The following is a 27979-nucleotide window of genomic DNA, read 5'->3' as shown; positions in this document are numbered from 1 at the left end:
CTGGCTGAATTATATTGTAGAAAATGCTGCTTCTTTGTTTACACTTATAAGTACACAGCATCTGGAGAAATTTTTGTTGCATATAGGAATTCTATAGGAAATGCCAAGACTAAGATCTATAAAATAATACACTGTAACCTCATCATCACCAACCTTTCCGATAATTATGATCATATTGTAAATGTACTTTAGTTATCAATCAGATATCTGGACTGCACGTTTTACTTTGATATTCTTTCTAATATCTAGTATTAGAAAAGTGAAAATTAATTAAAGAAATTCGAAGGAACCATAATTTTGCACAAGACTGAGAATCATAAGAACGAAAGAAACAAGTTTCTAAACTGGATCTTTTTTGGGAGCGGAATCACAAGAACCGAATCCAGAAGTGGAAGTGAACTGCTTGTTCATTTTGCAAATTTTTCTCTTGCAGACTCCAAAATGCACATAAATTCCCGACAATCTGCAAAATTCTCGGATTTTCCCCTGACAAGCCAAATAACCTGATTCCCAGGTTATCCAGACGTGTGGCAACCCTGCACTTGTAGAGGTTCTAGTAATATTATCGATCTGAACATCGACAGCAGTCAAGCACATCACATTTGGCTCCCACTTTTGCAACAATTTAAACCCAGCACATGCAGCAGATGAACTTGCTGCACTAGTGCTCCTAGCATCATGCAGGAAACAACAGGACCTGGAAGCCAAACCTGTAGTGAAGCAACAAATTCCCAAGCAGATGTTGGCAGAGGCCACAGAAATAAATAGAACCTTTACAAGTAAGTTTTGTACCAGTTGTGCCCGTTAATAATTCTTAATTGATCCGAAAGAAAAAGTGTATCTGGGGAGAAAGGTAACAAATGATTTATTCAAAGTATGTGCCATCGCTAGCTATACATTGTGCTCATCAGTCTGTCAAATTGTGGATGCCCTTCCAGAAAAATTGTTCACATTTGAGGTGATCCAGTCAGCATGCCATTGTTCGACATCCTCGTAATTGTTGAAGTGTTGCTGGGAAAGTGAGTGAGACATCGATAAAAACAAGTGGTAGTCCGAAGGGGCTAGTCAGCTGAGTATGGCGGGTGGGGCAAGAATTCCCAGCAAAGTGCAGAAATGGTGTCCCTGACGCCTTTCGCTGTGTGTAATGAGGCATTGTCGTGCTGCAAAATCACTTTTCCGTGTCTTTGTCTCCCAATGTGGGCACTTTTCAATCTATGCATGGTTCAAATTGGTGAGTTGTTGACGGTAGCGAAAGGCATTCACTGTTTCACCTTGTTTCAGAAGCTCATGGTACACCACACACTTCTGATCCCTCCAAATGCACAGCATTGTCTTCTTTCCGAAGCGATTTGGTTTTGCGGTCGATGTTGAAGGTTGTCCTGGGTCAACCCATGACTTTTTGCATTTTGGATTCTCGAAGTAGATCCATTTTTCATCCCCAGTCACTATCCGATGCAAGAAAGACTTTCTATCATGCCGAGAAAGCAACACTTCACACACCCTTTTTCGCTTTTCCATTTGTCTGTCGCTCAGATGATGTGGGAGCCATTTTACTGCCTTGTGGATCTTTCCCATGGCATGAAGACGATCAGTAGGGGCATGCATATTTCGTTTTTGACGAAAAAACGAAATTTGAAAAAACACATTGCAGTGTTAATTTTTCATGTTTTTGAAAGGTGTGAGATGCATTTTGTGACCATGTTTTCTCACGAAATAATGCGAAATGAGCTGCAAAAAGCGAAATTAACTCTTAAACACGAAATTTACCATTTATATACCGACGCGACACTTTCTGAAGTCTGAAGTATCCTGTGAGTTATGCAATTCCCGGAAAATTGATTAATTCTGCTGTTAATATTGGAGAAGCAAAAATGGTCTCCTTTACACAGAAATAAACTTAATACTCTTATAACTACATAAATGTGCTATTAGAAGTGAAATGTTAATTCTGTGGAATAAGTAGTTTTTAAATCAAATTTAGGATTATATTCACAATTTTAAAACCAAAATGTCTTTTTATATACAACTTTTCATCCAATTTTTCACCGCTATAACACCGATATTTCATTTTATTTACCGCTTTTGAACCCGAAATTGACTCCGTTTTTGTACCGAAATTTTGCTTTTTTATTTACCAAAAATATGTGCCTCTAACGATCAGATATGGTTTGGCGACCAACATTTAACTTCTCTACCAGTTGTTGTTGAGTTCGCGTATCGTCTTCGTCCAACAGTGCTTGCAATTCGGCATCTTGGAATTTATTCGGTAGGCCCAGGTGATCTTTGTCTTTCAAGTCGAAATCACCACTTTTGAATCGTCGAAACCAAAGCACACACGCATCTTTCGTTAGGACATTGTCACCGTACGTTTCCACAAGGATACGATGGCTTTCACTCATGTTTTTCTTTTGATTGAACAAGAAAAGCTCCTTATTTGGTTTGAAGGTCAACATGTTTCCCACACAAACCCAATATCACGATCACTCGCACTCGGTTGCACATCCACGGCATTTTGACACGTACTGTCCTGGGTACACACTGACATAACAGTTGAGACTGTGCACCAACCTTTGCTTCCAGCGCCATCCAGCGACGAAATTAAGAATTATTAACCGGCACACCTGGTATTGTACAGTCACGGACACTTCTGGGTTGCAATAAACCCATTTACTTTCTTCATTAAACATACTATTATTTGGAAATGGGTAAAAGGTCATGCAGATAATGCTGGTAATATTGCTGCTTGCAAGGCAAGAAAGACAAACTGCTACAGAAATTCCAAAATGTTGTGATCAATGGGTGTGTTACAACCAGGCGCGGTTGGCCCTATAGCGCACAGGATCAGTGAACCCCCAGTAATATACGATAATCACCTCGAGAATGAACAATGTCTTTAAATTTTCACATTATTTCGCTAAAAATTCTACACAATAAGTCATGTATTTGTGCCCGTAACACGGCGAACTCTCTTGCTGAGAAGAAGAAAAAAAAATGCGAATCGGCCGCCCTGATACAGACCCTCAGTTGAACCCCCACAGGACAGCTCGTGCCATTGTGAAAGCTTCGTGCGGGAGCAGAAGCGCGAGGAGGGTATAGGACAAAATACATGGGAGATGAGATTCCAGAACCTATGTCTCTACCCAACGGTCATGCGCAGTTCGTTCTCTCGCAGAAGCCGCAGGACAAGGCTCCTTTCTCGCTGCTTCCTCCCTTCCAGTGTTGCTGCGTGCGGTTCAAGTTTGAAGCGCACACATTACATATTCAATCTTCTCTTGTATCTTTTTGCACCGAACTTCTTGGAATAAATGCAAGATTGTGTCAGAGATGGATGAGTGGAAACAAATAGAAGCTGGAATTAGATGCGATGAATTAAAATAAAGGAGATACATTACCAAAATACCTTGTGCATGCATTCAGAGGTTTTTCCTTAAAGGTGGAAACACTTCGGGTTCGCGAAAGAGAAAGAATGGCGCGAAGACATGACTCGCTGTCGCTCGGTGTCAAAGTCTCAAGTTTTTTAGTTTTTGAAGTGCTTGGATACTTGTTGGAAAGTATTAAGTGATGCTGCGAGTGAAACGAGGGATGGACTTTACCTAGGTTATGTCATTTGATGCAGTGTAGGCGTTGCTGTCCGCGCAGGTAAGAAATGACCGATAGAAATGCACATAATTAACGTAAACAAACTTCCTTGTCCACTGAAAAAAAGCGTGTGCTGGTCGACCAGCCCCAAATTTGAACAAACCTGTCGCGTATAAATGAAAGGGTCTCAGGTTCGATTTCTAGTATGCGCATGCCATTAGTTGCCATTTCCCTTTAACAAATGTAGGATCAGTTCTGATTAGTCAGCATGGACGTCCGGAAGGGGAAAAGGGGGCCGCCCCCCAATGGAAATTGAATGTAAACCAAAAATTATATATTACACGCATATAATTTAATTTCAGTCACAGTAATTTTTGGTAATTATTATAAAAGCGTTGCAGTAACTTCAGACTGAAGGAGTGTTTTTTGCTCCTCGTGGGGAAAAAATATATTACTTGCCCCTACTTGAGGATGTCCATGATATTCCAACAAAACTCAACTTTTTTCATAAAGGCACAATTTATTGTAGTTTCAGCCCTAAATTTATTCGCACACCCCTACAACAAAACCTTATACTCCCAGATAAAAAGAATTCTTGACAAAGCTTTTAAACCCTCCCCCATCCTTTTGTTGGGCGAAGGAAGTATATTTTGCGGAAAGTGAATATATGTCACATCACTTCAGTGAACCCCCGGGTAAATAATGCACGAGCCGCGCCTGGTTACAACCTAGAAATGTCCGTAACAAAGGAAGGTGTACCGAGCTAAGGCAACTTTAAATATCTAATAAAACAGCAACTACACTGGCACAAAGAAAGGTGAAACTAGGCATAAAAAATTATGATAATATGTACTCACATGCGCAAGAGGACCCTCGTCGATATTGCACCCTGTCCATGGATTCCAGTTGGGCTGAGGAGGAGACCATGGAACTACGCCTGCTGGCTGGGGTTTGGCGGCAGACTTGAAATCTTCCAATACATGGTCGGTAAGCAGAGAGACAGGGCCTTCCTGTTGCGGTGGCTGGAATTAAAATGTAAAAACAATGCAATTTCTCTACAGAATGGATGCTTGCGCACAATGTTGAAATTCACATACAATTGAAGATTCTCCAGAAGAGAAATTTTCCCATCAAAAAAAGTCTGGCATAAACAAAATTGGGGGGGGGGGGTATCACACATGCCAACATTTTCACACAGAAATGTTCTATTTTTTTGGCATGTACATTAACTTCAAGCTTTCATCAAATCATGTGGCTTCTTGAGATTGAGACAAGAGCAACTGCTACTTTTATTTTAAATACTGACATCTACGTACTTTTTATTCTCTTTAACAATTTAGGTATTATCCTGTTTTGCAAATGTTGTACAATTTTCATAAGCTACATGATGTGGCAGTAAAATCACAAAAAATGACTTCATTTAAAAAAATTCAGAGGCTATTTAGTCTATATCAGCAGCAAACAAACTTTTTTATATATAGGGTGAGTAACTTCCCTAAATGCATGGCCATGAAAATAGGTGTCTGGGCAGAATTGCGCTGGTGCCACATATGGGAAAAGCAAAGTGAGAGTGGGACAAAAGTCGCTGGTTTCCTCACACTGTGTGGCAATATCAACTGGGCTGTGTTGTCTAGTTCGAGCATCAGACTGACCTCTGTCTGTGGGGCACTTTTGTGTCATCCCTGACTTTTCGAGCAAATACTGTCAGTTTGTATCTCATGGATTACATAGACCAACTCTGAGATATCTCATTCCCTTAAACCTCTGAACACAAAGGATTGTGCTCTGATGGGGCAACAGGCAAACTTCTGCCACCCAGTTAATTTCATGCCCACGTTTAGTTAAAAACACAGGCATGTTACAGTCAAATGTCAAAACAGGCACCTGTAAATGACTGAAATTGTCCCACTGTTTAGCACTGTAACAGAAAATGTTAGCAATCAGAAATGGAGAAAAGTGTACATTGTATGTACATGTGGTTGAATTCTGAATGAATAAAAAACATGTCGAAGATATTTTGACATGTGAAAAACATGTGTTATGTAGATATATTCCACATGCTGTACAGCACTAGCACATTTTGATGAACCGCTGTTGTCCTACTGTTTTTATGTGTTTTACAAGTAGCTAACGATAACACTGTTAGGCCTTGTTTCCATGTTTAATAAAACACTCAAAATGCTGACCAAGGTAGAATTTATTGTCAAATAAACACACCACAAACGTGACATTTTGAGTGCTGTATTAAAGTAGCTAACATTTGTCATTGAGAGAGATATTCAACACATGAAATTTGAAAGCTAAATGTGATGTTCAGGAGAAAATATTTGTTTCTTCCATTCAAAACTTGATCTGCTGTCCACTGCCACACTTCCCCTTACAAACTTCTTCATTGATAACATGGATATTTTCTCATTGGCCCATTAGACAACTAAAGATCTTAAGAAAACTTAAGAATCACATTAGAATACAACAAAACACAACTTTTACAAGACGGGTTGTGCAGTGTTGCCAAACCACATTTATGCAAAAGAGTCAAATGTGAAGTCATCCACAGCGAGATCGTCAGTCCAGCTCTCAACATGTTTGGCTACAGAAGGGAGGAAAGAACAAAGGAATAAAAAAAAAAATCTCTCAGCCTCTGGTTCAAAAGTGAGCATCCCGAGTCACTTATACACTTTGCCTCTTGTTGCCACTTGCACCAAAAGGAGTGTGCAGCAACTCAGCTGCAAGGAGAAGATCTAACAATATGAAAACAATAGAGGGTGTCTACCAAAATAAATCCAAAATTCTTGACTTTTTCTTGGCCTTTTTATAATTTTCTTTAACCTTTATTTATTCGGCCCATACTTAGGTAAAGTTGCACATTAACAATTAAGAAAAATATTTTTTTAGAGGTCTGAGCTGATTCCGATGTATCGGTATTGGCCAATACTAGCAGTATCAGCATCGAAAAGGTTGGAATTTATTTACCTATACCAGCCGATACTTTCCGCCATTTTGGTCTTTCACGGGGTATGTAAACATGACACTGTTCCGGAGTGTAATTATCCTAGAAATTACCGTATTTACGTGTGTATAATGCACGTGCGTGTATAATACGCACCCTCGTTTTTGATGGGGAAAAGCAACAAAAAAATATATCTCGTATATAATGCACAGTACAATTCAGGTTCCAGAAATGGCTTTCTTAGCATCGGACTAACATTTCCTTGCTTACGTAGCTGATGCATTCACCACGTGACCTTGAACTTCCAGATGTTGGGCTTTTCATAGGAGAGGAGGGAGCAAAGTTATCAACCACCCGTTCAAGGTCGCAGTGTGTGATGCTTACAATACATGGATGACATCAAGGCAGCATGAACTCGCATCAAGCGGGAGGGTGAAACGTGCGTCGATTGTTTGTCAATGGGTTCGTGAGGTATGGAACTCCATCTCCCTTGAAATGATGATCAAAAGTTTTAAGGTAACGGGAATATCGAACAAGATGGATGGAAGTGAGCACATTTCAGACTGCTTGTATTAGTAACTGGGAGTGAATGACGAAATTAAGTGTAAACGTTATTTATTTATTTACGTGAGCCAAGCCGCAATAGCGCAGTAAATATACAGTAATTATTTCTATTTGTTAAGTGCTTCATATTTGTTACAGTCAACTCTCGATACAATGACCTTTCATAGTTCCCAGGAAAAAGGTAGTTATTTCGAAGGGGTTGTTATTGGAATTTGCACCAAAAACGATTAGGAGATAATCGGGCAGAATGAATGTTGGATTTAATACAGGTCTACTAGAGCATTGTCTGTTACAAGATGAACTGGTAAGATACGATCTCCCGGAAGATCTCACCTTTCTAGGCACAAAAAAAAGGGGCTGTAAATTTCATTTTGGTTCGGCTGTGTAAAATACATCGTAAAAATGTCACGTTTTCCTTCCTTCGACCAATTTCTAATTCACCCCCTCCCCCATTCCAGGGAGCAGTCCTTCCTCTTCTTCGACTTGCATTGTAAGCCAGCCTGAAAAAGGAAATGGGCAACTTGCGATCTATTTGCACCCAATGCGTATTCTAAGACACATTGAACAGTGTCGCACTCGATAATCATTTTGGTTTGGAATTAGATTTCACTAAAGTGAAACTGTATATTTAGTCCCGATTAGCCCAAAAGCATAAAATGAACTCAAAACAAGCTTTATGAAACCTGCGCATTTTCAGATATCAAAATGGGACATCTTTATTTACTCTCAGGTTAATCGACGATAATCGGTGTCAGCTTATACATTGAGCACTTTTTAAAAAATTGTTCGCATCTTACACATTGAGGTTCTGAAGATAAAGGTGCAGAACATGAAGTTGTTTTAACTCTTCTTTTTCTTTCTGAAGATCGAATTTCGTTATCGTCAAATCAAAACAGCTTTGCAAGATACAAAACAATGACTTGCCTTCGCGCTGGATGAGTCATTGCTGTTATCCACAAGCGACAACTCAGACGCTAGACAAAACACTGGCGCCAGTTGCAGCGTAAAAACAAGGCAACCGGCTGGAAGTTCGAGCAACAGGTGGTCAGGGAAAATCCTCCGTATTTCAAAGATAACGCAACTGTCGAAGGCTGAACTTTTATCAGCTGTGTGAAGAAGAAAGAATAAACCCTTTCTTTACGTTTTACCTTGCAACAGACAATAATACGTGCAATATTTCAATACAATAGCATTAAAAAAAAGAAAAAATTGGACCTGAATTCTGCAATTATTACATTGCCGTGCAGACCAGTGGCGGAGAAAGCTGGGTAGGGGGTCATTTTTTTTTTTTTTTTTTATACTTGTCCTATGGTTTTTGTTCGTTTTCAAGAATGCATCCAGAACTGGTTGACCATTTTAGAAGTCAAAGGAAAGAAAGAGCGGTCCACTTCCACACTCGCCTGTAATCAGCCTGTGTGCACAGACGAGCAAGAAGACAATCGGCATTACCCCCCCCCCCCCAAACGTTTGCTGAGAAGAAAAGAGGGAGAAGTCACTCTGCCAACGGAACACTTGTGGCAAATATTAGGACATCGGCACAGTCATGAAAATGTAGAAAGTGGTAAACGGGAGTTATGATGCAAGTAAGATCGAAGTGAACTTTTGCGGAAACCTGGATGAAAATGCATTAAGAGTGTTGACGATCTTTAGTTGGCCTATGTGGCTTTGATTATCTATAACAGTTTCACTTCTTTATGAAGTGTTACAGGGAACAAAGAATGCGTTTTGAATGAAAGCGATTACCGGAAGTTGTACGCTACAAAGTCGATTTAAAATAACATCCAAGCATATTTGATCTCTTCTCATGTATCCAAGAGCAAACGAAATCACAATGGCAAAACAAGCCTGGCATGTTGGGTAGCAGTCGGCTGCGGGTAACATTGGTACGCTTGGGGGAGGGGAGGGCAGAGGTCAAGTGCTATTGGATATAACTGAAGCGTGGTCTGGTGTTTATTTTTAGATCAGACCCACTTGCGAGCTGCAGAGTGCTTCTGAAGAGAATGAGTGCAAAAAAGTATTTTTCGCCCGATCTTTGTTCATGACCATGTCTAAGGCGAAAACAATTTTTGTGGAAGTTATTTCTCTCGCGAAAAATACCGCTTGATACGTCTCCCGTGTGACGGGAGGTGCGTGCTTGAATGCCGCCAGAACGGGTGCTGCTTTTCTCGATGTCGCAAAACTTTCCATTACTAACTGACAACTCATGGAAAATGGCCATTTCGCATTAAAAAGTTATTTTTTAAAATTATTATCGCTAAAGAAAGGCAATCTGTAGATATATACATGTTATACACAGTGACATAGTGAAAAAAAAATGCGTGATTTCATTTTGGCTGTCCGAATTATTCCGTGCATAATACGCACCACAGTTTTAAAGGGCAAAAATTTTGGAAAAAAGTGCGCATTATACACGCGTAAATACGGTATACAAAATTGCAACTTTTTTTATTTTTAACCAATTTTGAGTTAAAAAATGGATTTTGTGATTATATAACATGCATCATAATATTTTAAATCAACATTCTTGGTCAACTGATGCATTCAATTGGAGTAGAGTACATGCATACTAATATTGATCAATAGTTTGAACAGCTTTAAATTATTGCTACAGTAAAACCTCGTTAATCTGGACCCCGATAAGCCAGACTTCGGTTAATCCAGACAGGCCAAAAAAAAAAAAAAGAATGTTTTCGGAAGAAGCCGCATTGACACAGGAATACCATCGTACTGCATTGTATGTACAGTATTGCTTTACATTACAGCGCCTTGAATAACATAGTGTGGAAAACGGCACGGTTCTGTGTGCTTTGGCTGGTTCAACTCGAAAATAATCCGCTAGAGGCGCTGGTGTTGAACCCGGTGCTTGGTATTCGTCTGCTATTGGAAGTAAATGGAGTTTTCGCTGCAACGTCTGATTCTTTTACATGAAGCATTTCTATGAATGTGATAATTGCTATGATATTTGGGACAGTGGTCGCGAAGATATTAACGAACATTCTAGACAGTCGACCACGTCCTGTTATCGTCATACTTTCGTTAATAATACGGGAGAAAAAATAAGCGTGGAATATTCTTGGCAACTAAATGTTTGTGTATGAATTAGGTTCGTTATTATCATTTCTTTTAAAGATATACACACTGAAGCATTTGTATTTTGGATATTTACTGTCTCTTTTCTTCCGCTTTAAACTAATCGCGGCGATGATGATAATGATGATTCCATGAAACGACAAAGGGAACCCCACAAAACTTTCTTAGTGCTTAGTGCCATCGACATGAGTGTAAGGAAACTTTCAAACCAATGAGACAAGCGACACGGGATGTTCACACTGTCACACTAGTGACACACACTTCCAGACTGTAAAATAGCATTCATTGTACATGAGGGTTCAAACAGCAAACGACACGTTCATATGGCGTATTCGCGTGCTACTTGTTACTTCGGTCGGAAAGCTCCTTAAAGGAAGGGTGCTCAGACCGAAGCGACGTGCTACAAGGGGAGTTCCCAACTAAGTGACAAGCAACATGGTGCCTTCAGTCTATTGGCAAGCGTTCGCTGCTAATTGTGCAAACAACAGATAGGTGACACGAAAAACCGCACATTACAACAATAGATCTAGGCGACACGATAAGTCACACTTGTCGCTTGTGTGTCGCTCAAACTGGGCCATTTCCTCAATAGCTTGCAACATGTTGCTGTGGTTTGTTGTTCGGCATGCGCGATGCAATGAGTGTCTTGCTTTAGGGAGATTGCGCACCAAAGCGACAAGGGGCACGCGACACTTATCGCTTGAGGATTTCACCAACCAAACGCTGGCCTGTGCTTCCCGTCATGCCGCTACGATGTGAAATGTTGCTCTTGACTGGCTCATTTCCAAGCAACATGTGTCGCTTCGGTGTGAAAGATGCCTTGGAACGAAGGACCCGTGTCGCTTTGGTGTGAAATCCTCGTATCGTTTGTCGCGTGTCGCTTTGGTGTAAAATCTCCTTGAGGAAACGGTGCAGTCACAGGGTGGCTACAAACAAGCAGAAATTAAATTCCCTGACTTTTCCAGGTTTTCCAGGACAAAATTTACATTTTTCCCTGACTATTACAAACTAAACTAAATCGATGTTTTTGCAAATGGAAAAAATAAACTCACACAGATCCACGTATGGTTTTGTTAATTACCAATATTATCTGAAATTGACTTAATTTCTCTCTTCTCAATGATTTCAATTCAAACTGCAAAATAGTGAATTTGGAAAATTATTACAATTCACAAGCTAGAGAAGGATTACGGAATTTTGTCATACGCAGTAACTTTAAAATAAAATACTTCATTATTTTTAAAGTTACAACTAAATGAGATAAGAGTGAATGATTAAGAAATACAATTTGTAATTTATCAGTATAGGAGCATCAGCACTTAGGCTATTTTGCTCCCGTCACATTATACGGGGGACAGCCCCTTATCATTACAAAGAACAACTCTAAAGTTGCAGTATTAAAAAAACTTAAAATGTTCTGACTTCTGTTAAAACCTGAGGCTGTAAAGAGGGCACTCAGCACACATAAGCACAACAGGACAATACAAACAAAATTATACTGGCCAAGGGGCCAGTCACCAGAGCCTCGTTAGTCTTCAGTCCAGGGTGTACTAACGTGGAAGTGAGGTTGACGTTTGGGTATACTATGTGGAAGGTCACCCCTTACACCCCGATACTTCCACTGAGGTTTACAACCCTCTGCATGCAAGAACCATGAGTGCGGACTGTGGACTCATTTTTCAATGCATAAAGCTACTTCTCTCTTCTCTGTAAAGCAAAAAACTTAACTCTTGCATATAAGTGAAACAATTGAATCGAACAAAATGAAGTGTCATATTTCCTTACATTATCAATGGGATTTCTGCTTCAGTACAGTATAACCAAGTGAAGTACTGTGAAACTGACAACATGCAGTTATATCATTAATGCTGACGAAAAGGGTATGTAGCTATTAGAAATTTAACGCAAGGAATTTATAGAATTGGTACCTGATTTAGCTAACTACACATTAAAACAGGAACAATCTAATAATAAAAGCTTCTGAAAGTTCATATACGAGGGGCATCCTGAAAAAAGCTCCAATGGTGCCTATACTGGTCGGAGAGCGACACACACACACACACAGGCAGGAATTAGTGGCATGTAGCTGTAATCTGGTACAGTTGCAATGCAGCCGTTTTAGGACAGTTCTAGCTTAAAGATTGCAGCTCTCATACAGTCTCCCATCGACTGCCATGTAGCCTACATTGCACGCTCAGAATTTGGCACAGAGCCACCAGCAATTGTGCGAGGTGTGCAGACCGGACGTCATGCGTGATAGTATGGTCAGATGATGGTGCAGTCAATTCACGGAAGGCCAATCGAATGTGCACAACCCCATACAGCTGAGTACACACGGGCCTTTGCATCACTTCAGGTGAGAGATCTTGGACCACTCCCTGTACAGCCCTGGCCTTGAATGTACCAACTTTCATCTCTTTGTTTAACTCAAGAGGTTTTTGGCAGGGCAAGGATTTGACAGCTACACTGTGGTAGAGAGAGTTCCAGTCTTTGCTGTCAGACACGTATACCATGGTCATACAAAATTTAGTGCCATGCTACGACAAATGCCAGAACAATTGTGGTGATTATGCCGAAAATTAGGATAGGACTCACTGTTACTAATGCAATAAATTACAACTGATATTCTTGTTTTATTTATGCCTAATCGGTAGGGACCTTGATTTCTTGTTATTTTTTTAAAAAAATTGGTATATATTTTTATTTTCTATTTTTTACTATTCGGTGTTATTTTCCCCAAAATTCACATTTTCATCTTAGCGCATTTTCTGTCAAATATCTGAAATTATACCTTCATGGTGTTTTCAAACTACTGTTTCAAATTGTAAGTCACATGGCTTACGTCTCTTCGTGAGAGTTTGATATCTTGAAAGTTATTTTAGGAAAGTTATTTTCCATACCCCCTTTTTAATTTTAAGGTAAGGTTTTAGATAATGGAATTTTCCCTGTATATACTGAAGGGTGCATAATGACCATAAGTGGCGACGCACCCAAAAAAATAAAATCAATCAATCTCACGTGACAGATATCGATATATTATGGTACCAAAAATTGGCATTATCTTTTTTTGACTTGTTAGTGTTACGTTTCCCAAAATTTGCGTTTTTGTTTTACAACATTAATCTGACAAATATACTGAAATGTAATATTCCATTGTGCTTCTAAACTATTATTTTAAATTGTAGGTCACATGGTCTACATATTTTCGTTGATAGAAGATATGATAGAAGAAAATCGTGGGAAATACATGATTTAATGTGGCTGTCTGAATTATTCCATGTATGTACAACTCTATAGTTTAGTGTTGAGTAAAATGTTGGAAAACTTGCATGTTCTATGTACACAAACATGGCCTAGAAAAGACAAGAATGTTGGATTTTATAGAATTTTTCATTGTTTTAGGACATTTCTTTAAAAAAAATTGCTACAAACGCCAACAGTTCGCATTTTATGGCAAATTCGCATTATTTCGATATATCGAACGGGCGAAAAATGTGTCCAGACATCACTGCACATTCCTAAACATAAATTCGCAGCAATTACTATTTTTCACGGTTTTGGCATTTGCGAAAAATCAATGTCCCTACTAATTGGAAATTACTTTCTGGCCACCCCTCATATAAATCAGTAAATGGAAAGTGAAAATTTAGCAGGGCTGGCAGAGAAAAGTTAATTCTTGAAGAAAGTGATTTGCTTTTATGATTGAATGATTCGAGTAAATATGATATTAAAATATTTACGTATTTATTATTAGTATTTTATTTCATAATATTGGACATTAACCTTACTCAGTGAGATTAATGACCATCTCTCATGCGTTTAAACAGACAGGACAGAGAGTGGCGTTAATTTCATTGCAATATTAGTGTTGCAGTAAATTTGAGGTTGGGAGCATGCACTTGCCAATTTTTATAACGTTCACCAACGCAGTTTATGTTTCACTTTTTCGTGATAGTATTCAATATATATCCGATTTGGTTGGATTCTTCTTGATATCTAAGAATAGTACAATGTCATTGGAAACGTATGTTAACTTGTTCGAAACCAGTAATATGTCAGGATGATGAAAGAAAACCTCTGTAAGCACTGCTACATTAAATAAGGTGAAGTGAGCCAGAAGAGTAATAAAATTTCAGCAGCATATTTGCAGTCTAAAGCTCTTCTTGTCTATACATACGATTTTTGTTGGATGTTGCAGTCCATGAAATTTCTGTCGCATGTTGTAGTGAGATACTTTGTCGGGTGGCGATATTCGACAAAAATCGTATGTATCAATGGAACCTATTTGTTTCCATGTTCCTTCAGTTTGCCCAACAAAATGTCTTACTACGACGTCCGACAACTATCGGACGGCACCACCCGCTCTTATCCCCTCCATCTGTTGACAAGTCCCTTACTACTCCCATACGGAAAAGAAAAAAATGATAATTCAATGCATTTTCCACATAATATTTAGAGGCTTAACCTTTACTGCCCCTATGATACTATATGGTATCATCAGAGTAAGGTCGTACTCGCCCGATGATACCATATAGTATCATGGTGCTGATTACGAAGTGAATGTGCTTTTTGGACCTTCATACTCTTATGTTTGGGTGGAAACTGTGACACAGGTCTGGAGCAAGCCTGGGACATTCATATTGATGACCAACCTCCCCCTCTCCGCAACATATCCATGCCACATTTCCGAACAGAATTTCACATTTTGGCTCATTATTCAACTTTCATGGCATCCAGGAACATGAAATATGTTTCAATCTCTTTGGAAACGTCCATTCTTTGAAGAGAATAATAAGGTTTGCACCTTCTCCCCAAAATAGCGGGAGAAGAAGGGACAAACTCCAGATTTTTATGTTTCTTTCATTGAAATTGGCGGGTCGCGTCCCTCAAGCCCCTCTTCCTCGGTCCGGCGTTCTGAATTGTACACGCTTGCATGCTCTGATGTTATATCTGAAAAATAAAACTTATCCGAAGTAGATTGCACCCATAGTGCCAGAGTTATAACAATTTTCCTCCAAAAATGCAAATTAGCTATTTTTCGTAAAAAAATCACATTTTGGCTTATTATGTAACTTGTATGGCACCCAAGAACATGAAACATGTTACGTTCTCTTGAGAAATGTCCATTCTTTGAAAAGAATACTACAGTTCCCGCAGTCTCCCCAAAATAGCAGAGGAAGATGGGGCAAACTCCAGATATTTGTTTTTTCCATTGAAATTCGGGGGTTGTGCCCCCAAGCCCCCTTCCTTGATCCGGCGTTCTAAATTATACACGGTTGCATGCTATGATGTTTTAGCTGAAAAATAAAACTTATCCGGAGTAGATTGCTCCCATAGTTCCAGAGTTATAACAATTTTCCTCCAAAAATGCAAATTACCTAATTTTCCTAAAAAAATATTTAAAAAATCACATTTTGGCTTATTATTTAACTTGTATGGCACCGAAAAACATAAAACATGCTTCATTCTCTTGAGAAATATCCATTCCTTGAAAATAATACTAAAGTTCGCGCCTTCTCCCCAAAATAGTGGAAGAAGAAGGAGCAAACTCCAGATTTTTTTTCCATTGAAATTCGGGGGTCGTGCCCTAAAATCACCTTCCTCGGTTCGGCGTTCTGAATTGTACACGGCTGCATGCTATGATCTTTTTGCTGCAAAACAAACCTTATCCGAAGTAGGTTACTCCCATAGTGCCAGAGTTATAACAATTTTGTGGGCACTATGCAAATTACCTATTTTCGTAAAAAACAGAGTTTCACGTTTGGCTTATTATTTAACTTGTATGGCATCCAAGAACATGAAACATGTTTCATTCTCTTGAGAAATATCCATTCTTTGAAAAGAATACTAAAATTCGCGGCTTCTCCCCAAAATAGTGGGAGAAGAGGGGGGCAAACTCTAGATTTTTCTGTTTTTTTCCATTGAAATTCGGGGCTCGCCCCCTCCCCCTTCCTCGGTCCGGTGTTCTGAATTGTACACGGTTGCATGCGCTGACGATTTAGCTGAAAAACAAAACTTATCCGAAGTAGCTTGCTTCCATAGTGCCCGAGATATAACAATTTTCCTCCAAAGAGTGTGTGAATTTAAAATTCCCGCCGAGAAGCCCGGGCGAGAGAAATTTCTCTCTTTCTCTCTCTCTCTCTCCCCTCCTGCCATCACTGGTTTCTTTCGCCGTGGTTGTGTTACGCATAAAAGGGGCCTAAAAGTTGAGGTGAAACTTACGAATGCAATTTTTTGTTCCCGTGTTCCATAACGATATCTTTAAATAAATAATAAAAAAAAAGTCAATGAAGACGAAATTACCTGACATTTCCCTGACTTTTTTTGACACCTCAAATTCCCTGACTTTTCCAGGTTTTCCAGGTCTGTCGCCACATCTGAGTCAATGCTTGTGTCCCTACGGTTCAAAAGGCTGCATTGATTACGGACTGCTCGCTTCCAAGCGACACTTGTGGTTTGTCGCCTCAGTATGAAATATCTCTCAGGATACTATACTGCTGGACAATGAAAACCGGACACTTTAATATTTGACATCTGAATTGCAATAACAGCTCGCAGGTATATTACAGAATGTTCGGCAGATCATGTAGTACCATATGCACCATTCATAGGCTCGGACTTTGTTTATGCATTCGTACTTAATTCAGTTTCTGCAACATTTAGTTAGCCCTTGTACCAGAGCTTTTATCGACCCATTGCATTATCACAAAAAATGCAAGTGTCCGGTTTTTTTTGTCCAGCAGTATATATATATTCTAATAACATAGAAAAATAAAACTCTAGTACACAATCCAACACCTGACGTCCGGAATCACTTTGCGATGTTTCTTCTTGTGTTACGCATGCTATTTATTTATTAATTTTATTTTACTTTTCTTTCCAAATTAATGCCACTTCGTGACTGCAAATCACTCCACAAATATAACTGTTTCCATCAATTCACGTACCGCCTTTCAAGACAAACAAATCTACATAATATATTCCAAAAACTAAGAAAGCCGCATTACTTTCATAAGAAAATTAGCACCGACATTGATCGCACTGCCATCTATGTTTCTCATCCGTCTGGGGAACCAGTTTCTTGGGTCGTTTTCCACACTACGTTATTGAAGGCACCGTACTTTACATTATACTGTACTGTATAGTGCATTTAGGCCTATGGCCTTTAAATACACCATAATAAGTGTGTTTGTTGCTATAAAAGGAGTTTTAATGCACTTTCTACTGTTCTTTTAGGTTATTTCAGTTAATCCGGACTTCCGCTAAACTGATCAACTTATCCCCCCCATTAGTCTGGATTAACGAGGTTTTACTGTATTTTCAATTATCGTTATTGGTGGGAATTGGTGAGACTTTCCATGTTGCTGCTGCTGCAGCAGCAGCAGCAAGGCTCTGGCATCTGAACTCTCAATATACCATCTGTGAGGCTTGTGTCATCGTTCCAATATGTTTGTCCTTAATCCTCATCTTCGCGATTTGCCAAAAGTGGCAAAAAAAAGTGAAGTAAAATGAACTAAATCAATCAATTAATCATTGTGATAGCAAAAATTCTTGACCACAAGTATTATTTCTTGACTTCCTTGACCTACTTGTTGATTTATTTACTTCTTCTTGACTGGTAAGACACTCTGCAATAGCAAAATAATGCAAATAAAAAGAACTTACAATTACAGTTGGGTGGACTTGCATGCTCTCCAAGATGTCAAACAGTTGTTTCTCCAGATCAGGGCTAATCTGCACCGCATATGGCTGCAGCTGCTCGCTCTCCTTGGCCTTCTTCAAGGTCCCGCTGAAGGCCTCGATGACACCCAAGTGGAACAGCTGCCTCACCAAGGACAGGGCACAACTTTTGGATGCTGACTGCTTATTTGATCCTGTTTCGCGGCCAGTTATAGCTGCAGAGAAACGTGTTATTTTAGAGAAATAATAAATACACAAGTACTTCTCAGAATTTCATCACTATCAATGGGCTGACTACTGCAGCTGATTAGGCAGTGTGGCTGTAATGTTTATAAATACTTTGCTGCAACCAGTACCAATAAAATCTCTTCTACTAGGATGACCAATTTTCAGCTATGAATTTACGGGAAATTACGGGAGATTTAGTTGCAACAAATTTTACACATTTTTGGCAGTGTAGCATCACTCCAGCAAATGATTATGGGATAAATAATAGTATTAAACAAAATAATTAATTTACATTTTTTTATAACAGACAATAAAAATTTACAAACTGACTTGCATGTTTCTTAGATCTTAGTGTTTGTCTACACTAAGATCTAAATGTTGCTTGCATTTAAGTCGCACTGAATCATAAGTAAAAATTTTTATATTTGGCATGTTGTAAGATTTTAAACAGTGACAATCCACCAGGTACATCATGTCTGTAATGTTTGCTATTTTAAGAATAAACATTTAAAAAATGTCTGCTGTGAAATTGCACTTAACATAAGCGCTTTTCCCTAACATCCTAGATAGACATAATATGTTACATTGTATATACATTTTCTCACATTTATGAATGCTTCACTGTAACAACTTTTGAAAGGAAAAAATTAAACATAGTAATAAGTTACTGAAAACACATTTTCAATACGTAATATCAAAATAAATAATGAAAAACTAAGAACTACTTTGAATCAAAACTTGAATACTTGTAAATAATTTCCATAATGTGCATTAAATTATTCAATACTATTCTTAAGAGTACCACCAAAAGCACCATGTTAATTCAACAGCACTACAAGTAAAATTTAGGAACGCTGAAAATGTGACATCTAGCAGTTGGAATTTAAAAGAAGTGGTTTCAACGCACGTGCACAAGAAATGCAGTGGGATTATAGCACATCGTTTATTCACAATATACATGTATGGACAGGGTGTCTACCAAAATAACAGATCCAAAATTCTTGACTCTTTCTTGAAGTTTCTTTCTTTTTCCTTGACTTCCCTCCCTTTTTCTTAACATTTATTTAATCGACTGCTCCTTAATTAAGAAAATAGATATTTTTATTCAATGAAATCCTCTACCACAAGGACATTTAAGATGAAAACTAAGGCTGTACTTAACAAAGAGATTTAGACTTGCTTGAATTGTAAATGCATGTAAAAAGTAATTCTTCAGACTTCATCCTGGATGGGGAATGGCCACATTACTTTATTTAATATTTTTACAAAACTTCACGCATACAAGAATGTAATTCTTAAGAAACAGAGTGAACAAATCTTAACCACAACTCAATACAATTTAAGATTGTACACAAGCATAATTTCTTGAGTTTTTCTTGACATTATTACTGGTAAACACCCTGGTAGAGAATGGCGGGCTATGCCCAATAACCACCGTACTTAAATAATGTTTGTGTTGTTACAACAAATATTCATGTTTGTACCCAAAATGGAGAAAGCATTATTAAATTCCAACATAATTTCTAGTCAGAGGTAATCTTAATATCAACACCAAGGTAAAGTGTAAACGTACTTACTTCTTCTCAACTGCTTTACATAGAAGCTCATTTCAGCTACAAAGCTCCTGTAAAATGAAACCAGTTAGTTTTACATTTGACAAAGAGGTGAAGAAACACCAATAGAAGCTGTGAAATTTTATATAGTATTTAATTTCAATTATTATAATGGTTAATATAGAAATATACTAAAAGATGTGGAAAATCATAAATATAATTTTAGAACATTACATTTACTGATACATACAATGAATATAACTGTAAGCATGATCCCCCCCCTCCTCCAAAAAGTACTGTTCTTGATCACTGTACAATTACACACAAAACACAATAAACAGTACCACAAACTACACTGACTCAGTTTGATATAATGCTTAAGCTAGACCTTATTTCTCTGTTATAAGTGGTTCAGGATTAAAACAAAAGTATGAAACTGAGAAAAACGCAAGTGAAAGTTTGTCCATTGGACTGTGGCTCATGTATTACCCAGATTACAGCACCTTCAACACGTAGTGTGGAAAACGACCCAAGAAACTGGTTCCCGAGACAGATGACAACATAGACGGCAGTGCGATCAGTATCACTGCTAATTTTCTTATAAAGTAATGTGGCTTAGTTAGTTTTTGGAATATATTGTGTAGATTTGATTGTCTTCAAAGGCGGTACATGAATTGATGGAAACAGTTATATTTGTGGAGTGATTTGCAGTCACGAAATGGCATTAATTTGGAAAGAAAAGTTAAACAAAATTAATAAATAAATAGCATGTGTAACACGAGAAGATTCTGGACATCAGGTGTTGGATTGTGTACTAGAGTTTATTTTTCTATGTTACTAGAATATAAATAGTATCCTGAGAGATGTTTCATACCAAGGCAACAAACCACAAGTGTCGCTTGGAAGCGAGCAGTCTGAAATCAATGCAGCCTTTCAAACCGTAGGGACACAAGCTCTGACTTCACAGTTTCCTCAAGGAGATTTTAGATCAAAGCGACATGGGTCTTTCTGTCAAGGCAACTTTCATACCGAAACAACATGCAACACATGTCGCTTGGAAGCGAGCCAATCAAGAGCAACATTTCACATCGTAGTGGCATGATGGTCAGTACAGGCCAGCATTTGTTTGGTGAACTCCTCAAGCGTTGAGTGTCGCGTGCCGATTGTCGCTTTGGTGTGCAATCTCCCTAAAGCAAGACATTCATTGGATCACGCATGCGTGAACAACAAACCACGGTAACACGTTGCAAGCTATTGAGGAAATGGCTCAGTTTGAGCGACATGTGGAGCTTATCGTGTTGCTTAGATCTGTTGTTCAAACAATTGAGCAGCAAACGCTTGCTAATAAACAGAAGGCACCATGTCGCTTGTCACTGTTGGGAGTGGCACGTCGCTTTGGTCCCCCTGTGCCTCCTCACTTCAGTCTGAGTAACGTTCCTTTAAGGAGCTTTCCGACCGAAGAGTAACAACTAGCATGCGAATACGACACATGAACATGTGCTGAACGTGTCGTTTGCTCTTTGGACCCTCATGTGCAATGAATGCTATTTTACAGTCTGGAAGTGTCTGTGTTACTAGTCCCTCTGTGTGAACATCCCGTGTCGCTTGTCCCATTGGTCTGAAAGTTTCCTTACACTCATGTCGATGGCACTAAGGAAGTTTTGTGGGGTTCCCCTTGTTGTTTCATGCAATCATCATTATCATCATCGCCGCGATTAGTTTCAAGCGGAAGAAAAGAGACAGTAAATATCAAAAATACAAATGCTTCAGTGTGTATATCTTTAAAAGAAATGATGATGATGATAATAATGAACCTAATTCATAGACAAAAATTTAGTTACAAGAGCATTCCATGCATATATTTTCTCCCGTATTATTAATGAAAGTAACGATAACAGGAGGTTGACTGTCGGGAATGTTCACTAATATAATCGCTGTACCAAATATCATAGCAATCATCACATTCATAGAAATGTTTCGCGTAAAAGAATCTGACGTTGCAGCGAAAACTCCATTTACTTCCATTATAAGCAGATGAATACCATGCAGCGAAACAGACATCAGCGCCTCTAGCGGTATCATGTCTGAGTGGAAGCCGGCAGAGCTCAGAACAGTGCTGTTTTCCACACTACGTATGCAAGGTGCTGTCCCAAGATGTTGCTGTGTGGTTTGCAATTACCGGATACTGAATAAACCTTGTTCACCAATGTGTGAGGAACAGCAACCATACCTAATGTTATCTAAAGACTCAATTGAGCAGGGGTTATCAAGTTCTATTCCAGAGCCTCTCATATAGTGCAAACTTATATACAAGACGTACAATATCACGTTTCTGTATAAATATTTCATTTATATCAGAAGAGTAGAGATATAACTTATCAATAATGAAGACTAGGTCAATCTGCAGTCACATGTAACCAGATGTCTGCAGAACACTGGTGGTCCAGCCAGCAGAGCATCTGACAGCCACGTAGGAAAACCAGGTTCGATCCCCAGGTTGAGTGATTTCAGGTTCCTTCGTGGAGTGGCTCTAGGGTTCATACAGCCTCTTATAAATGGGTATCTGTTGGTAACCCTGGGGGGTTAAAGGCAGTGGAAGTATGATGCTGATCACATCACTCCACATATGGATGAGACTGTGAATGTGGAGGGGGGAGCATGTACATGTGCTTTACCTGAAACTGTGTATTTAGACATTTATTTACTTTACAGAACTAGGGCATATTATTATATGCATTGGTGGAATTCTGCACTAAATTACATGTGATGAATAGATATATTCAGTAATTTTCCTGATAAACAGCGATATGCCTATATCAGCTGATACCAATAATCTCTCAATCCATAAAAAATGGAATGATCATTAATTTTGCTGCTCATAAGGTTAATAACAAAAGAATAAATGAGGTAGCAAGTCATGCAGCATTCTAGAAATATCCAGAAATTTACTGACAGCCAATCTATCTGTCCTGTCCCTATAAAGTACTGTATAAATTTTGTAATCAAACATTTGTATTCCCAATTAATTAAAATTGTCGTACTGCACTAGTACCAGAACCACTTAATCAGCTCAGGCCAGTAAATATTTCAAAGCTCAAAAGGAAGTACATCCAACAAAGTGAATTTATATTTACCTCAGATGTATACAGGCATAACCCTTGTACTGTACCTTCTAAAAGAAGCATCTTTTACTGGTAAAGTATCTTACTTAGAACTAATGATATCATTACTTACCGACTGATTTGGTCCGACTACTTGCAATGATCTTGAGTGACCCAGTATCCATGAAATGACCTCATTGTTTGGATTTGGTCTTATATTTTTTTTGACATACCTCAGCTTATACCTGAATAAAATGGCAGTGCAAAACCATGAAACAAAATTTCATCTTTTATGAAAAGCAGCGACCTATCAAACTCATACAACATATTATTACATTAAAATCACTATTAATGCTATTCAATACACACAGAGTAACTAATCCTTATTTGGTTAAGATTGTTGTGGAATTTCAGAGGGATTAAATAATTTGTAAGGGTGATAGATTTTTTTTTCTAAAGCTCACTACTTCGGGAACAGAAGAAAGAACGAAATCATTTAAAGTATGTGGGGCTATAAAAATTAAACTGGACAAGTTAGAGGCAAATTAATGTATGTGGTTTCTCACCACCATGAAAGAATTAAATGTGCCAAGTTTCATCAAAATCTGACCCATAGATCAGAATTAGCACCAGTGCGTATCAGAAAGATATCCAGCAGCTATTCGAAACCATGGGTAAACTGGGAAGGAGAGACTGATCAAATACTTATTAATGTGTTGTATCTCTAAATTTCCACATCGTACAATCCTTCCGCAAATAAGATGGAATGATCTGTCTTTAACAAGTTCTATTTGAACAGGTGGTGTACATATTATGACTAATTATCTTCTGTCCAATCATGATTGGGGTGGATGAACACACACCTTGTACATACAGCATAATATGCTAAAGCCGATATATTGCCAATAATGATCAAATACAAACACAAAATTAAGTGATATCATACAGATCCGATACAAACTTGCACAATTTCGTTGAAGAACCTAAATGAACAATTCACCTCCATAATTAATGTACCGTATTTACTAGTATATAATGTGCACTTTTTCCCATGAGTTTTGTCTTCAAAAAGTGTGGTGCGTATTATGAACGGAATAATTTTTTAATGTTTACGGAACCCTATCATGTTGTATGTCGCTGTAAAGCTTGAATTGTGCAGTTTCTGAATATGTCAACAGTATTTCATTCAAGATGGTGACACTTATTTGCAATGCGGTTGAAATAAGCTCATTACAAAATAAAGTATCGTTCTCATTTTTATGGTACTTTGTATGAAAAAAAAGATAAGGAAAAATAAAATAATTAAAATGTATTACTGGCCAAATAATATGACATATATGGAGTGTGTAAATGTATTAATGGAAGATATCTTGTGCTGCTAACTGCTAGTTTGAGGATCCTGAATGTGCCTCCTATAATTGTTAACTATAGAAAAAGAATATATTTTGAAGTTTTTCTTTTATAAAACGTAAAGAGGAAATGAGCAAAACCACTTATAAAAGTTTAAAGGCCATGTGCCACAATTTTTCACTTTGTAATGTAATGTTCTCCTCTTGGTCCACATAGTAACAGGTGACTCATTGAATAGGAATGATATCATTCTCTGTTGATCGGCATAGCAACAGCTTTACGACCTACAACTAAGGAAGCCATTTCTTGAACCTGGATTGGACTGTGCATTATATACGAGATATACGTCATTGTTTGTCACTTTTCCCAATCAAAAACCAAGGTGTGCATTATACACGCACCCGGTGTGCATTATACACGCACCCGCATAAATGACAGGCTATTGAGAGAAATATCAGTTGGTGCCAACAGAATACTAATTACCGGTAAATTATCCCACCCTAGTACATTTTATAACTATTATAAGCACTAAACATATAAAGATAATCACTATGGTCATACTTATGAACAAAGCAAACGTGGAAGAAAAATTGAAACATGCACTCTACCAATACTGTAAAATGTTAAGTTTCATGACTTTTGCACTGCACATTCTATTTTCAACTCATAAAACATTTCATATTTTTTTCTTGTTAGCATACTACAATATTTATTTGCAATTAAGGTTAACACTGAAATGTCCTCATGTTCAGTACTTTTAATGTTTATTCAATCTATACTGTGAAGATAAATTGTATAACTTGTTTGTCTTACACACATGATGTGTGTTTCTGTTGTGACGAACAGAAATTCATCAAGAACTGAAAGAGGTTTATGGAGAAAATGTGATGACACGTAAACAAGTGTATATGTGATGTAGCGGGAGAAGTGAAAACAAGTTATCTTTCCTTTATGGGGGGGTGGAAATGCACATGATGTCATTTGCCACATTTAGTACTGCAATCAATGGATAGTTTGGAAGATATTTACTGCTCAGATTTCTAGACAAGCTATCAAGGCCATACTTAAAATTTTTGTATTTCACGTGCACCACTAGAACACGAAGCCTTTAAAACCAACTCTTACAACAGTAAACCTTAAGAGCAAATAAAGGTACTTTCCACTATAGTTAATGCAAACAAGATTAATTTATTTTAAACATATTGCCTCTCTCTGTCTTTCCATATATACATGCATCTATATATATATTTTCTCCACACTTTTATGAGCTGAGGTATGTCTTAAAACAAGTTATATTAGCCTCCTGGGAGTGATTCAGTTCATTCGTGAATCTTCCCCAGGAGATGCTGCGTCTGTTGTAAAATAAAACCTCCACAGCCAACATACCGGACATGGAGATCTATGCAACTTCACCTGCTACATTCGATGGGATGAAACAATGTTGCTCAAGAATTCTTCCGTGGAGGACAAAAATTAATTAGTGAACCCAAGAATAAAAATTTTGCTGGATAGGAGGGAAATAACCACAATTTAACAACATTTTTCATCACACACACTGCTTCACTTTTAGTTGCATAAACCCCATTATAGCTGTGGAAGTATTGCTTTACAATGCTACCTACGCTTTCAGAGTATCATTTCAAATGCCACTGTACATGATTGTTCAACATATTAACGGTACACCCATGAGTGTGTGTAGGATTAAAAGTAGTAATGACAAACAAGGTAGGAATAACATGGTAGTACTAACAAATGTTACTAGTAGTAACAACTAGTAGTAGTAACAAACAGTTTTACATGGAGTCTAAATATTCTGGGAATTCTGTAAAATGTTTGATTTTCGTTAAACTGGTGCCATTTTTATGCGACAAAAACTTATTTCATAATAAGAATGTTCATAATCTTGTTATTGAATAAAAAATTATTTTAACAATGACTCTCAACTTTGGTAAATAATACTCTAGCTCTAATGTTTCAGTTTGTACATCAACCAAATTTAATTGCACAAGAAGGGAGGTTCACGTTTAAAAACTAAAACTGGACTCCCTAGTCTAACAGCTCTGAGCTCTGCCAAGCAACTTTAATTGGTAATGTGTGGACTCATTGTCACAATTTTTTGGCTTTTGAGTCCGTTACTATTGCTTTTAAGTAGCTCCTCACAATGCTGGTTCAAACCAAGAAGTTTGGAGCTCACACTGGATCACCAACACCAAAGGCATGAGCTATAACCATTTGGCTACAAAGGAGCTCACATCTACTGAATGATTAATGTAACAAAAACAAAAGGACAGGTTACAAATTAGGTAGACCAAACCACTGAATTTATTTTCATACTCCCACAATAGTAAATGATTATGCTGTCAAGATCGCTGACATAGGTATTATGAGTCTATACTATCATGTACAGTGGCATTCATTTTTTTAAAAATTTTGTAAATATGTACAGAACAAAGTACTTACCATAATTTATTGACTTCTTACTTATTCCCCAGCTAATGATGCAAATTGTTCGGAAATTCTGAACAGATTAAAATTAGCATATGGCCAGACATGCAAACTCTTATCAGCAATTATATGTTAGTGAACAAATATGAAAAATGTCCATGAAGCTGTATTTGATAGTTCCAATAATGCACCTAATGAACTGATGTGGAATGAATAATAAATACTCAGTACAATGGTACAGTTATTATTCACTAGAAGTACATTGTTTATTTGATAACTTGTTCGCATCAGCAAGACTCAATGGAGGAAGAAGAAAACTATTGAAAGATACGTTTGTTGATTTAGTAATGATATGAAATCATTACTTAATCCTTTTTTGTGTTTATTAATTTTATATATTTATTATTTGCTTTTAATTGGACTGCCCAGTCTAAGAATTATACATATAATTAATAATCATAAAGAAGGATCAAGTAATTATCTCATATTATTGCAAGTTCTTTGGTAGATTAAGTGTTTGTTGTGGACAAAGTACTGAAATATATTAATTGAAATGGCTACAATTCTGACAAATAACACACAAATTACGCACATTTTGCACAAATAAACACAAATGTATAAAGATGACTGAAGAAATTGGTGCATCAAAACATTTTTTAGCAACTTCAACTACATTTAATGTTGTCTCTTTATACTGAATAAAGAATTTTGTAAGCTCTATTGCTGTAAATAGAAAATATCCTGTAAATAGAAAATATCGTGTAAGAAAAACAAACAAATGAAATATGTGGAAATCGAATGACCTTCTCAACTGACAGCAATAACAACAAAGGTGTCCTATATTCAAAAAACATACACTGTACATATTTATTTTTAAATAAATTCAACGTAATTCTTTCTAAATGCAGACAGGCAGGGGGTGTCAGGGTGATGTCACAGATATCCATGAAACTGAAATATATTATTCTAGATACAAAATTATGAGACATACTTTTTGTTTCGGGGAAAAAAAAAAAACGACAGCCTGCTTCAAAGGTTGGGGCCAAATTTTCACAAGTTTTGATGTCAAGAATTGTAAACGGCTGTTTCTCAGAAACTATTCCAAGATATTTGGATTCTGTTTTTTTTTGCCTGAAAGTTTATTGAAAGCCTTTTCAAATGCATATACAACGAACTTTATATACAGCTTTTGGGATGTGCTATGAATGAAATTAAAAAATTTTAGCCCCCTTTTGGACCCCCAAAATCTCGAAAAAGCCAACCTTAAAAATTTGCAAAATTTCAAGGCAGTTACAGCAATACCTCAAGTTGAACATATATAAATTTCCGGGGTGTATATGCCTGGTTGTAGTTTTACACAATATTTTAATAAGCACATTGACAAGCTGAAAACTTAAAACGCAATCGTAATATTGAAGGAGACAAACCTGATCACTAGG

General features: G+C 37.6%; 1 protein-coding gene across 2 annotated transcripts in view; it reads right to left on the bottom strand.

Moving 5' to 3' along the window:
• mle (dosage compensation regulator mle) overlaps positions 1-27979 on the bottom strand; it is a 116844-nt gene that overhangs the window by 63784 nt on the left and 25081 nt on the right. Inside the window, exons 1-4 of one of the 2 annotated variants that reach the window (XM_083134174.1) lie at positions 22879-22961; positions 19669-19715; positions 17849-18078; positions 4437-4601 (exon numbers count right to left, since the gene is read on the bottom strand). In XM_083134174.1, coding sequence (XP_082990300.1) covers positions 4437-4601; positions 17849-18078; positions 19669-19699 — 426 coding nt within the window. In that variant the 5' untranslated portion in view covers positions 19700-19715; positions 22879-22961. Of the gene's footprint in view, positions 1-4436; positions 4602-17848; positions 18079-19668; positions 19716-22878; positions 22962-27979 lie in introns of those variants that run through there. The other variant, XM_083134173.1, reaches the window with a different exon arrangement.

This window comes from Lepisma saccharinum, chromosome 13 (genome assembly GCF_977018435.1).
Source record: "Lepisma saccharinum chromosome 13, izLepSacc3.1, whole genome shotgun sequence".
In the NCBI taxonomy this organism is placed as follows: domain Eukaryota; kingdom Metazoa; phylum Arthropoda; class Insecta; order Zygentoma; family Lepismatidae; genus Lepisma; species Lepisma saccharinum.
This window is presented reverse-complemented; position numbering and strand designations above follow the sequence as displayed.